The sequence below is a fragment of the Rana temporaria genome, chromosome 3 (assembly GCF_905171775.1).
Source record: "Rana temporaria chromosome 3, aRanTem1.1, whole genome shotgun sequence".
NCBI classification, from domain to species: Eukaryota; Metazoa; Chordata; class Amphibia; order Anura; family Ranidae; genus Rana; species Rana temporaria.
In genome coordinates this window covers 155,168,128-155,181,708 of record NC_053491.1, presented here as the reverse complement: position 1 = coordinate 155,181,708, position 13,581 = coordinate 155,168,128, and the positions used below count along the sequence as shown (strand labels likewise).

The 13,581-nt window shown below is 46.7% G+C and overlaps 1 protein-coding gene across 1 annotated transcript in view; it reads left to right on the top strand.

The window, feature by feature from the left end:
- Positions 1-4,962: 4,962 nt before the first annotated feature.
- Positions 4,963-13,581, top strand: part of MAPK11 (mitogen-activated protein kinase 11) — a 64,858-nt gene continuing 56,239 nt past the window's right edge. The window contains exon 1 of the mRNA XM_040343683.1: positions 4,963-5,146. Coding sequence (XP_040199617.1) covers positions 5,034-5,146 — 113 coding nt within the window. The 5' untranslated portion in view covers positions 4,963-5,033. The remainder of the gene's footprint in view (positions 5,147-13,581) is intronic.

Here is a 13,581-nt window from a genome sequence, read left to right as displayed (position 1 = left end):
GGACAAAAGTCCGAGGCTTTGTCTGCGGAAAATCCGATCGTGTGTACGAGGCTTAATAATCAGTGTTAAAAGCAACCATTTTTTTTTCTGAATGAAATCTATTCATTCAGTGTGTACTATTTTGATTAGGTGTGATCGGCCCTGTCTGTACCATGTGGTCACTGTGACCAATCAAAGAGACCAACACAATTGTACACAATGAATGACTATGAATGGAAGCCATCCATTGTGTACAATTGTCATGTGATCTGCTGTAATTGGTCACAACAATCACACGGTACTGACAATGGCCTGGTGTTCTGCCGATGAGGGTCCCCCCGGCGGATAATGCCCCCATGTGCTGCGCAGGCGCAGCGTTTGCGCAGTACGAACCACAACGGGGCTGATGGAAATAACCGAAGATAGTAGTTGTCGGAACAATAATCAATTCCAGGCTCGACTATGCAAACGCCCTCTACCTTGGTCTTCCAAAATTCCAGTTTGCACGTCTACAAGTCGTCCAGAGCGTGGCGGCACGAATTGTAACAGGAAACAAATCCTGGGAATCAATTACCCTCTCCCTCAGGTCCCTTCACTGGCTGCCCGTGAAGGACCAGATCGCATTCAAGGCCCTCTGCCTGACCCACAAATGTGTACAAGGAAGTGCTCCCCAATATTTATGTGAGAAAAAAAAATACCACAACCCCAACTGCGTTCTCAGGTCAACTAACCAAAATCTACTTAAAATCCCCAAGGCCCGTTACAAAACAAAAGGAGAGCGAAGATTTGCAGTCCAAGGACCCCGAGTATGGAACGCATTACCAACCAATATCCGTACGGAAACGAATCACCAGGCCTTCAGGAAAAAACTCAAGACCCAACTATCATGAAGGCCAAATTAAAATTAAATGGATACCAAGCACCTTGAGTTGATTCAGCGCTATATACATTTTTCATTCATTCATTCATAAATAGCTCAGAGTCAGCTGACGACGATATTGTGACAGACGCTGCCACACGCTATGTTATATCATCTAAGGGGCGGATAACTACAGAAGAGAACGAGTTTTCAATTGATGGGCAGAGCTGATAACTTGGGGGTGGTATTAGCAATGTACTACACGTCTTTGCGGGTCGTGTTTAAACAAATGAGGGGACGGATTTGCAATGTTGATGGGCGGGTTTTTGCAATGTTGATGGGCGGGTTTTTGCAATGTTGATGGGCGGGTTTTTGCAATGTTGATGGGTGGGTTTTTGCAATGTTGATGGGCGGGTTTTTGCAATGTTGATGGGCGGGTTTTTGCAATGTTGATGGGCGGGTTTGCACAACCTATTAAACTAAGTAACACAATTAATTTATCACAGTATCAGTGCTGATTTGTAGTATATTTCTAAAACCACGGTCAAGTTATCAGCTTTGCACATCAATAGAAAACTCGGCCTCTTTTGTAGTTATCCGCCCCTATATAACAGTAATGCACCCGCCCCCTTGCAGAGTAGCACAAGCATCGGGAGCGTACGGCAGCGCCTGTCACAATATGGTCGTCATTGCGCAGGCGCCATGTTCTGCTGACTAGCTGTTTATCTTTGGCTATTTCTGTCGGCCCCGTTGTGGTTTGTTCTGCGCAAGTGCTGCACCTGCGCAGTACAGGGGGGGCATTATCTGCCGGGGGACCTTTTTCGACAGGACATCGGCACAGTGATCTCTCATCCCCTGTGTCCAATGGACATACAGGTGACAAATTGTGCTGCAGTATGGTGGCCCGATCCTGGGAGGATGTCATAAGATGTCCACCCAGAATAGGGGAGCTCCCGCTTGGCTGTTATTTTGCAGTAGGCAGGGTGAGCAGCAGTTAAAATTAAGCATACAGACAATATGGGTGCCAAAAGTCGTCACTGATTCATGGATGTGCACAATTTTAAGGCTCGACATGTTGGGTATCTATTTACTCAACATAATTTTTTACTATAAAGTGGGTAACATATTGTGTTTGTGTGCACCAAAATCAACTTTAGTGTATTTTTTTACAAAAAAAAATTGTCATCATGTAAATGTGTGCTTATATTGAGTCATGTAAATTTCATCTACCATCATGTTATTTTCCAGGCTTTCAGTTTGCAAGGGGGTATAACTAATCTTCAGGCCTTTTACCATGTGCAAAAATTAAGAAAATGACTCTGGTAGCGTAGTGGTTAACCTCCTGCCCTGGCATCCCTTTACAAGGTTCTGAATGCAGGACTGTGGGAAGCATCTGCAATCATGTGGCCACTGTGATTGGCTGGCTGGCACAGTGGTCATATGGTCAGGAGCCAATCCTGCTGGCTACCAATCGTTAGTGGGAACCAAGAGCTAGTTTTGGCAGCTCGGTCTGTGTGCTGGTAGCATGCTTTTAGCACACAAAGCAGCTGCCCAGTGACGCACACGTGAGCCACGTTGGCATTACAGTCCACCCTTTTGCTGCTGCACAGACACTTACTGGCCACTTTCTTAGGTACACCTTCCTAGTACCAAGTTGGACCCCATTTTGCCTTCAGAACTGCCTTAATTCTTGTGGCATATGTTCCTCAGAGATTTTGGTCCATGTTGACATGATAGCATCACAAAGTATCTGCAGATTTGTCAGCACATCCATGATGCGAATCTCCCATTTCACCACATCCCAAAGCTGCTCTATTGTATTGAGATCAGGTGACTGTGGAGGCCATTGGAGTACAGTGACCTCATTGTCATGTTCAAGAAAACAGTTTGTAATGGTTTGAGCTTTGTGAGATGGTACATTATCCTGCTGGAAGGAGCCATCAGAAGATGGGCACACTGTACTCATAAAGGGATGGATATGGTCAGCAACAATACTCAGGTAGGCCGTAGCATTTAAACAATTCTCAATTAGTACTAAGGGACCCAAAGTGTGCCAAGAAAATATCCCCCGCATCATTACACCACCACCTGAACTGTTGATACAGGATGGATGCAAGCTTTCACGTTGTTTACGCCAAATTCTGACCCTACCATCTGAATGTCGCAGCTGAAATTGAAACTCATCAGATCAGGCAATGTTTTTCCAATATTCTGTTGGTGAGCCTGTGAGAATTGTAGCCTCAATTTCCTGTTCTTAGCTGACAGGAGTGGCACCCGGTGTGGTCTGCTGCTGCTGTACCCCATCTGCTTCAAGGTTCGATGTGTTGTGCATTCAGAGATGATATTCTGCATACCGTGGTTGTAATGAGTGCTTATTTGAGTTACTGTTGCCTTTTTATCATCTCAAACCAGTCTGCCCATTCTCCTCTGACCTCTGCCATCAACAAGGCATTTTCATCTACACAACAGTCGCTCACTGGACATTTTCTTTTTTTCGGACCATTCTCTGTAAACCCAAGAGATGGTTATGCATAGGGGTGCCACCTCATCCCTTTAAACCCGAACACATATGTATTACACAGAATTTGAAGCTAATTTAATGCAGATAAGGCACCAAGTGAGTGTTTTAACCACTTAACGACCGCCGCCTGTAGATATACGTCCACAGAATGGCACGGCTGGTCAGATGGACGTACCGGCACGTCCAGTACATCTACCCAGCCGTGGGTCGCAGGCGCGCGCCCGCGACCCGGTCCGAAGCTCCGGGACCGTGGGACCCGATTGCCGCTGGAGTCCCGCGATCGGTCCCCGGAACTGAAGAACAGGGAGAGCCGCGTGTAAACACAGCTTCCCCGTTCTTCACTGTGGCGGCTGCATCGATCGTGTGATCCCTTTATAGGGAGACACGATCGATGACGTCACACCTACAGCCACACCCCCCCTACAGTTGTAAACACACACTAGGTGAAACATAACCCCATCAGCGCCCCCTGTGGTTAACTCCCAAACTGCAACTGTCATTTCCACAATAATGAATGCATTTTAAATGCATTTTTTGCTGTGAAAATGACAATGGTCCCAAAAATGTGTCAAAATTGTGCGAAGTGTCTGCCATAATGTCGCAGTCACGAACAAAAATCGCTGATCGCCGCCATTAGTAGTAAATTTTTTTTATAAAAATGCAATAAAATTATCCCCTATTTTGTAAACGCTATAAATTTTGCGCAAACCAACCGATAAACGCTTATTGCGATTTTTACCAAAAGTATGTAGAAGAATAAGTATCGGCCTAAACTGAGGAAAAAATATATTTTTTTATATATTTTTGGGGGATATTTATTATAGCAAAAAGTAAAAAAATATTGAATTTTTTTCAAAATTGTCACTCTATTTTTGTTTATAGCACACAAAATAAAAACCGCAGAGGTGATCAAATACCACCAAAAGAAAGCTCTATTTGTGGGAAAAAAAGGACGCTAATTTTGTTTGGGAGCCATGTCGCACGACCGCGCAATTGTCAGTTAAAGCGACGCAGTCCCAAATCGCAAAAAGGGGCCTGGTCTTTTACCTGCATTTTGGTCCGGGGCTTAAGTGGTTAATCAGCGACAGAACTCACAAAAGTTTTATGCGTGAAAATCCCACATCAGCAGTTTTTGAAATACTCAGACCAGCCCGTCTGGTGCCCACAACCATGCCACGTCCAAAGTCACTTAAATCCCCCTTTTCTCCATTCTGATGATCAGTTTGATCTTCAGTAAATCGTCTTCACCACATCTAGATGCCTAAATGCAATGAGTTGCTGCCATGTGATTGGCAGGTGTATAAATACATATATAATAAAGTGTTCGGTGAGTGTGTGTGTTATGTGGGTGGTAACAGGTTATAGAATGAGCTGCCATAAAGGATAAGTCCATGGTGAGGACAGAATGTGACTGCGCTGGGTGTCATGGATCTCATACTGAGGACTTCTCTGGATATGAATCACACATTCCGGTTGGATTAGTGACACCGGTTGGATTAGGTGTCACGTTGATCTAATCCAGTCCTGAGTATTATGAGAAGTGTCCCTCCACCTGACCGATCCCTCCTCTCCTCCTCCTCCCCTCCCCCAGCTATCCCTCTCCTCCTCCTCCTCCCGCCTCCTTCCTGCACCGCCGCCAGGGCTGTGTGTGCCGGTGACCGGGGCTCCACCGAGATGAGCAGCCGCAGCGGGTTCTACCGGCAAGAGCTGAACAAGACGGTGTGGGAGGTGCCAGAGCGGTATCAGCACCTCACCCCGGTGGGCTCGGGGGCCTATGGCTCTGTGTGGTAGGTACTGGGGGGGGAGGGGTGCGAGGGAACAAGTGTCCTCCTGGGCCCGTGCCCGTCGGCTTCCCCTTTTATATGTGGGGGGAGGGGTGCATGGCTCCTGGCCAGGTGTGCCATAAAGGTTCATTCATCTGATTGGACGAGGAGAGGTGCAGCCCTCATAGGGACCCATTGTCTGTATCTCAGCAGACTCCTCCTGTCCCCCCATATCATGTACTAGATTGTGTCTGTATACTCTGTGCTGTCATTGGAGAGCTTCTCTAGGTGTACAGCTTGTGTCACCTCTCTGATTGGATGTGTGAGGGGAAACAGACTGGGATTTCTCCTCCCCTGTACTACAGGTGGCATCACTACCTCAGGGGACCAGACAGGCACTGCAGTAGGGACTAGGCTGCATGGGGGAATGCCATAGGGATTGGGTTAGACAGGGGAATTCCGTATGGGGCTGGGCCAGACATGATACTAGGTTAGACAGGAAAATGGGACTGAGTCAGATGGGGATAATGCCAGCAGGAATGTGCCTGTCGAAGGATGTCAGAGAAAATGCCAGAGCAAACGGGGTGCATGGGTAGGCGGCCGGAGGGACTGAGGCAGACGGGTAGGTGACCGGAGAGACTTAGGCAGACGGGTTGGCGACCGGAGGGACTTAGGCAGGCGGGTAGGCGGCCGGAGGGACTTAGGCAGGCGGGTAGGCGGCCGGAGGGACTTAGGCAGGCGGGTAGGCGGCCGGAGGGACTTAGGCAGGCGGCCGGAGGGACTTAGGCAGGCGGGTAGGCAGCCGGAGGGACTTGGGTAGGCGGCCGGCGGGACTTGGGTAGGCTGCCGGAGGGACTTGGGTAGGCGGCCGGAGGGAATTAGGCAGGTGGGTAGGCGGCCGGAGGGACTGAGGTACACTGCTGGAGGGGTTGGGGCCGGTCATGGAGACAGAATGCTCTAGGTACTAGGCTGGACAAGAAGAATGTTGGGGGGGGACTGGGACAAATCGGAAAAGCTAAATAGGTTCGGCCGAAACAATATCAGAGCAACTGGGGAGAATGATGAAGGGACTGAGCCATACCGGAAATGCAGAGGGGGGAGGATGCCAGAGGGACTAGACCCAGACGGAAAGAAATGCCAGAGGGACTAGACCCAGACGGAAAGAAATGCCAGAGGGACTAGACCCAGACGGAAAGAAATGCCAGAGGGACTAGACCCAGACGGAAAGAAATGCCAGAGGGACTAGACCCAGACGGAAAGAAATGCCAGAGGGACTAGACCCAGACGGAAAGAAATGCCAGAGGGACTAGACCCAGACGGAAAGAAATGCCAGAGGGACTAGACCCAGACGGAAAGAAATGCCAGAGGGACTAGACCCAGACGGGGTGAATGGCAGCGGGACTAGACCCAGACGGGGTGAATGGCAGCGGGACTAGACCCAGACGGGGTGAATGGCAGCGGGACTAGACCCAGACGGGGTGAATGGCAGCGGGACTAGACCCAGACGGAGACAGGGAGGGACTGGGCCAGATGGGAATGCCATAGGGCAGGGGTAGGCAACCTGGGGCCCTCCAGCTGTTGTGGAACTACATTTCCCATTAAGGCATTGCAAGACTGACAGTTACAATTACTCCCAGAGGCATGATGGGACTTGTAGTTCTGCGACAGCTGGAGGGCCCCAGGTTGCCTACCCCTGCCGGAGGGGCATCCCAAGAAGAATGGCAGAAAATTCAGGGAGAATTTTGGAGTGTAGCTAGGCCAGAAGGGGAGAGGGATGCCTTAAAGACTGAGCCAGACGGGGAGAATGCCCAAGGGACCAGGCTGAAGGTTAGGAATGGCCCAAGGGACTAGTCTGGATGAAGACAAAATGCCTGACATACTCGGTTGGGTGGGGAGATTGTCGGAGAGACTGGGCCAGGCCAGTGAAATGCTGAGGGACCGGACAGGGAGGATGTCGGATGGACCGGGCCAGACGGGGAGAATTCTGAAGGCTTTTTGCCTGACACTGTGAATGTTGGAGAGACTGGGCTAATGGGGAGAAGTGTGAAAAACTGGGCCATGTTGGGGGAATGCAGACAAGCTGGGCCAAGCAGGTAGAATGCAGGATACAGGGCTGTATAGAGCGGCAGAGGGACTGTCAGAGCCTGATGGAGTGATCTGTGATACTTCTATAATCATGCTAAATATGCATAGCCATAAAAATCGATTTCACCACCCTGGACATTTGGTATACAAGGAAGTAGGGCTGAGTAGCAGATTCAGAGCTTGCAGGTGAAGCCGTACTTGACCTAGGGGCCAGCAACAAGTAGCCACATGTGCTTTATTATTATGTCTGATATGTTACTGATTATTTTGTGATGCCCTTCTTGAATATTGAATTGCCCCATGTCACTCATAATTCAGGTGCCCCTCTGGAACTGCCTCTTCAAACATTACTATGAAGACTGCATGCCTCTCGTGACTAAAGCATACAATAATACGCAGGGTTGTACAGATCAGGACTTCCTTCTCATGATGAGTAAACATTTGCTTTAACTGTACCATCAGTCAGATGGATTGAAGTGCAGTCCAGGATATTGAATGCTGAGAATATAAATACCGCTCACTAGCTCCTCTTTTGCTTCTTGTTACATTTGTTTATTGTCGGCTCGCTATCCCGCTTACAATAACACCTGATACTAGTACATGAAAAAAGTCAATTTTGGGGCATGCCTGGCCAAATTATATATTTAGTTGAAGTAAAAGGAAAGACTGCACAATAACCACCTTTCTTAAAGCGGGGGTTCACCCGAAAACATTTTTTTAACATTAGATTGGGCCTAATTACGGGAAGCAGAATCGGGTGTTTTGTTTAAAATCAATGCAGTACTTACAGTTTTAGAGATAGATGTTCTCCGCCGCTTCCGGGTATGGTCTTCGGGACTGGGCGTTCCTATTTGATTGACAGCCTTCCGACGGTCGCATACAGCGCGTCACGAGTTGCCGAACGTCGGTGCGGCTCTATATGGCGCCTGCGCACCAACGTTCGGCTACTTTCGGAAACTGGTGACGCGCTGTATGCGACGGATCGGAAGGCTGTCAATCAAATAGGAACGCCCAGTCCCGCAGCCCATACCCGGAAGCGGCGGGAGAACATCTATCTCTAAAACGGTAAGTACTGCATTGATTTTAAACGAAACACCTGATTCTGCTTCCCGTAATTAGGCCCAATCTAATGTTAAAAATGATTTTTTGGGTGAACCTCCACTTTAAGGTCCATTTACACGTGATTCGCTGACCTGCTTAGATCAATACGTATCAGCGATAAATTCATGTATTTCAGGAGGAGCTGTTTACACCAGTATGTTGCACTGATGAAAAAATTGAACATGTGCTACTTTCTGTGTAAATGCATGTCAGCGCACTGCACATAAACACATACCAGTCAAAGTTTTCTTTACAAATATAACTTGGTGATGATTAAAGAAAATTGAAAAAAGTATTGCAGTGCATTTCAAAATGTAACACACCGGTGCATGTCAATGCAGCTGTGATAGAGTGCCTAATGCACACTTTGCGGTGTGAATGGCCCATCGTGTTGCTTCCCTATTGCTCTGATATTCCCTGCATACATATTCTAATAAGTCTATTTTTTTTTCTGTGTGGGCACATGATCGCAAAGCTCCCTCTTTCCCCTTTCTCTGTGGCTAACTAGCAAATAGCCGCTATCAGCCATAACCCCAGCCAGCTGTTTACCGTTTCAACCAGCTTGCCTGAAAAGGATACAATGGTGCAGCTGCCTGGTCACAGAGGCAATAAAAGACTAGATCATCTTTGATCACCTCTATGGGCTCTTTCACACGGAGCGGATCCGTATTGATCCGCTCCGTTAGCCCGTTTGGCTCAGCGGGGATTCCTCCGTTAATCCCCGCTGAGCTGTCGGCGGACAGGGCGGTCCCCGCACACAGTGCAGAGACCGCCCTGTCTCTCCTCCGCTCTCCCCTATGGGGAATCGGATGAATACGGACCGTCTGTCCGTATTCATCCGATCCGTCAGACAGATTCTGACGGAGGCGGGTGATTACAGACGTTAGCGGATGCTCCATCCGCTAACAGCCGCGATCCCATAGGGAACCATTGTAGGTCCGGAAACGGACTTATGAAAAGCGGACCGTTCGTCCGCTGGTGTGAAAGGGCCCTATGGCCTTGGAGTACCGATACGGGGCCATGACGTCATTTCTTGTCCAGGGTGGAAGTAAACCAATTATTTTTTTCATTAAAGGCAAAAGATCAACAAAAAAAAGTTTGTTTTTCTTAAATCTTTTGCTTTTATCACTTATGCTGACCTCCCCACTTTCATTTACTGCAAGGCGGCGGCTCCTTTGTGCACAAATTACAGGTACATGATTTTGCTCCTCCTGGTCTGCGGTGCACACACGTGCCACCGTCGGACCCGACGTCCACCGGGACACACCAATCGTTTCCGACAGGCATAATGGCAGTTTGTCTATGGAAACAAGGCAGATCGCCGTTCTGTTAGTAGGGAAGACAGAGATCCTGTGTTTCTGCTAAGCAGAAACACGAATCTCTGTCTTCCCACAGTTAAAGCACATCCCCCCACAGTTAGAAAGCACCCCCTAGGAACACATTTAAACCCTTGATCACCCCTGATTTTAACCCCTTCCCAGTCATTAGTACAGTGATGGTGCATATTTCTTATCGCTGTATTGGTGTCACTGGTCACCAAAAGGTTCACTTGGTGTCCGCCGCAATGTCACAGTCCTGCTATAAGTCGATGATTGCCGCCATTAATAGTATAAGAAAAGAAGTAAGAAAGAAAACTTCCATAAAAATATCCCATAGTTTTGTAGACACTATAACTTTGCGCGAACCAATCAATATGCGCGTATTGGGATTTTTCTATTTTTATTTTTTTTACCAATAACATGTAGCAGAATATATATTGGCCTAAATTAATGAAGAAATTCAATTTTTTTACATTTTTTTTTTTTTAATATGTTTTATAGCAGGAAGTAAAAAAAAGTTTTTTGTTTATAGCGCAAAGAATAAAAAATGCAGTTTTGTTTGGGTATAGCTTTGTAACGCATTAGCGTATCGCAAAAAAAGGCCTGGTCATTAACGGGGGGTAAACCTTCTGGAGGGCAAGTAGTTAAAGGTAAAGAAGAGATTTGGGGTCTTTTTGACCCCCAGACCTCTCCGTAAAGAGGACCTGTCATTCTTATTTCTATGACATGGTATGTTTACCTTCTTTATAATAGGACATGTCCAAACAGGAATTCCACTTGGACATCAAAGTGGCCTGACAAGTTTCAGCCCATTCTTTTCAATGGCACCCATTCAAATCGATGCGACTTTGAAAAGGTGCCTGCACTACTTTGGTTTGACTTTTTTGATGTGAGTTTGGTACAGAGAGTGTAAAGTCGGATCAAAGTCGCACTGGAAATCGTGTGACTTTGGAGAAGCGCTAATGTGAATGGAGTCTTATGCCTGGTGAGATTATCAGACGAATGATCGTCGAAAGCTGTGTACTAATAATCAGATTATCATACGATCGCTTTGAACGCTGTATTTTTCATGTGATTTTCTGAACATGCGTACAGGCTATTACTCTCCCCCTAGACCAGTGCTTCTCAAATAGTGGGGCGCGCCCCCCTGGGGGGCCGCGAGGCTCCGTAAAGGGGGGCTCGTGGGACCTGGCAATTATCCCCCGTTTCCAGCCAGTGGCGGAACTACCGCCATACGGCCTGATCGTGAATGATGTGTGCGGGGTGGGTGGGGATGCTGATCTGCACGGCACCCCGGTGCTGCAGAGGGGGGGTGGCGCCGACGCGCCCGAAGTGTCTGACACTGTCTGGTCCCCTTGGCACGCACGCCCTCCCTTCCTCCCTCCTCCGCGTCTCAGGTCAGGTGGTCAGGTGGTAGCGCGGCGCCGTTGCGTGCATGCGTAACGCATGCAGTTCAAATTCTAACGGCGGGACCAGGACGGGACTGACAGACTGCCGCCTTACACTGCGCTGAAGAAAAAAGGTAAGGCCGCCCGTCCCCTCCACCTTATACAGCAGGCTGACAGGTGTCATCCCTCCTCCCACCTCACCTGTACTCCAATTAGGAGGGCCAGTTTATAAAAAAAACGTTAAAAAAAAAAAGTCAAAATTGATCTTTTGTTGAAAAAAAAAGGAAAAAAATAAAACGCAGAGGTGATCAAAAACCAACGCGCAGTTGTCAGCTTAAAGTGGAGGTTCACCTAAAAACCGTATAACAATTTTATAGACAAAAGATACTATTTACAGTCGCGCGGGGGGGCCCGAAATGTTTTCTTCTTCCTAGGGGGGGCATGACAGAAAATAATTGAGAAGCACTGCCCTAGACTAACGAGCAATTAACCCTTGCAGTACGGGTTTGTTTACAAACCCAGATACAGTAAAACCTTGGTTTACGAGCATAATTTGTTCCAGAAACATGCTTGTAATCCAAAGCACTTGTATATCAAAGCATTTTTTTTTTTTACAGGGTATAAAAGAGGAGAGGCACCTCTAAGTGTAGCAATAAGTTACTAAATGTTGTACCTTCATTAAATGTAACCATGTTGCTACACTTAGAGGCTTCTCTCTTATTTTTTTATACTCCGTTGTGACATGACGCTGCTCTTATATCAAGACATTGCTTGTATATCAAGGCAAAATGTATTAAAATCATTTTGCTTGTCTTGCAAAACGCTCTCAAACCAAGGTTTTACTGTATTACATAGTGACAGTATTAATTACTTTATCAATGTGCTGCACAAAGTCTGTGTAAAGAGGAGATCTGTGGGAGGGACTCAGCAGGCTCCACACTAGATAGCATGCAGAAAACGATTGGAGGGGGCGGAGACTAGACCTGTTACTGTGCACAAGGATAGAGAGCAGCAGTGACTGGTCTTTATTACAGGTAGCTCCTGCTCAGAGGCAGAGTTTTACACTGAATTACGGCACAGATCTGGAAGAAATACAGAGAATACCAATATTCAAGTGCACATACCTTTATATTTTTAGACATTTGCTTATTCCAGGAATCTGCTTTAATGTGTGTGAAGTAAAATGTAACTGTGCATTAACATTTGTAAATATGTTGTTTTATTAACACACCATTTCTCGTAGTTTTCTACTAATTTACCAAATATAGTATGTAATTTGGCTAGGGGCGTGCAAATTCAGCATGCAACTGTGTGTAACTGTGAATAGATGTATACAGTTCATCTGGAAAGTATTCACAGCGCTTCACTTTTTCCACCTTTTTTGTTATGTTACAGCCTTATTCCAAAATGGATTAAATTCATAAAAATGAATGCGCATTTTATTTATTTTTTTCACCTGCAAAACAATGTGCATCTGTTTTTTTTTTTTCTCAAAAAGTGAATTTACATTAGCATATCTCCTCCATATTTCAGCGTGATTTCATAGCCACCGATCGGTGCGATTTTCTTTTTTTTTTTTCTTTTTTATGTGCGGCTTGCCGACAACTGTGCAACTTTATATACACAGATGTCAACACAAGTTGCTTAAGAAATCATGCAGGAACCTTTTTCAAAGTCGCGGAACGGTTTTTATGGCAAGCACAGGGATGCAACTTGTCATTCAATTTTGAACTGACAAATCGCTCTGGTGTGAACCAAAGCTAAATGTGCACAATTAACCCATGTCTATATTTCATGAAGTCAGATTATACCTGCATGTCCACTTTCCATCTCATGACTTTCTGTAGCTTAAGGCCGGAATCACACTAGTGCGTTGCTTTTTTGAGCTGCGTTGTCGTTGCAGATTTCTCTAGAGGGTGTTCTGCAGATCAACTGCGGTTTAGCTGCAGATCAGGTGCGAATTTGGAGACCTGGGAGAACTTCCGGGTGAGAGGAGAGTGGGGGAGAATTGTATTGAGCTGAATGAGAGAAACTCCTGCAGAGAACTGAACACATGTGCGAATTAGATGCGTACCCATAGAAGATAATGGGACTGAATTCGCACCTGAGCCGCACCGCAAGACATAAAAACCGCATGCGGTTTGGAGGCAATACGCAGTGCGAATGCATCGCACATATGTGAACCAGCCTCATTGAAAACAATGTATTTTGAAATGTCCTGCGAATTAGATGCGGTTTAAACCGCACTCAATTCGCATAAGTGTGAACCTAGCCTTAAGCGGAACATTGCCCAATAGGGGAAGTTCCACTTTTCCTTCCTTCCCCCCTCCTCTTCCATAATTGGGATGTATTTTTAGCTAATGGCACCGCATGAGCGACAGGTGTCGAGATGTCAGTGCAACCTAAAAGCTAAGAAATATTTCATTATTTTTTTATTTATTTTTTAGGCATGCTGTGGGAATGGGAACACATAACAAACATATAGCAGGTTTTCTCAAATTTGACTGCAAAAGTGTCTTTCAGCCTGGGTTCACATTAGTGCGATCTCAGGTGCCGATCACATGCG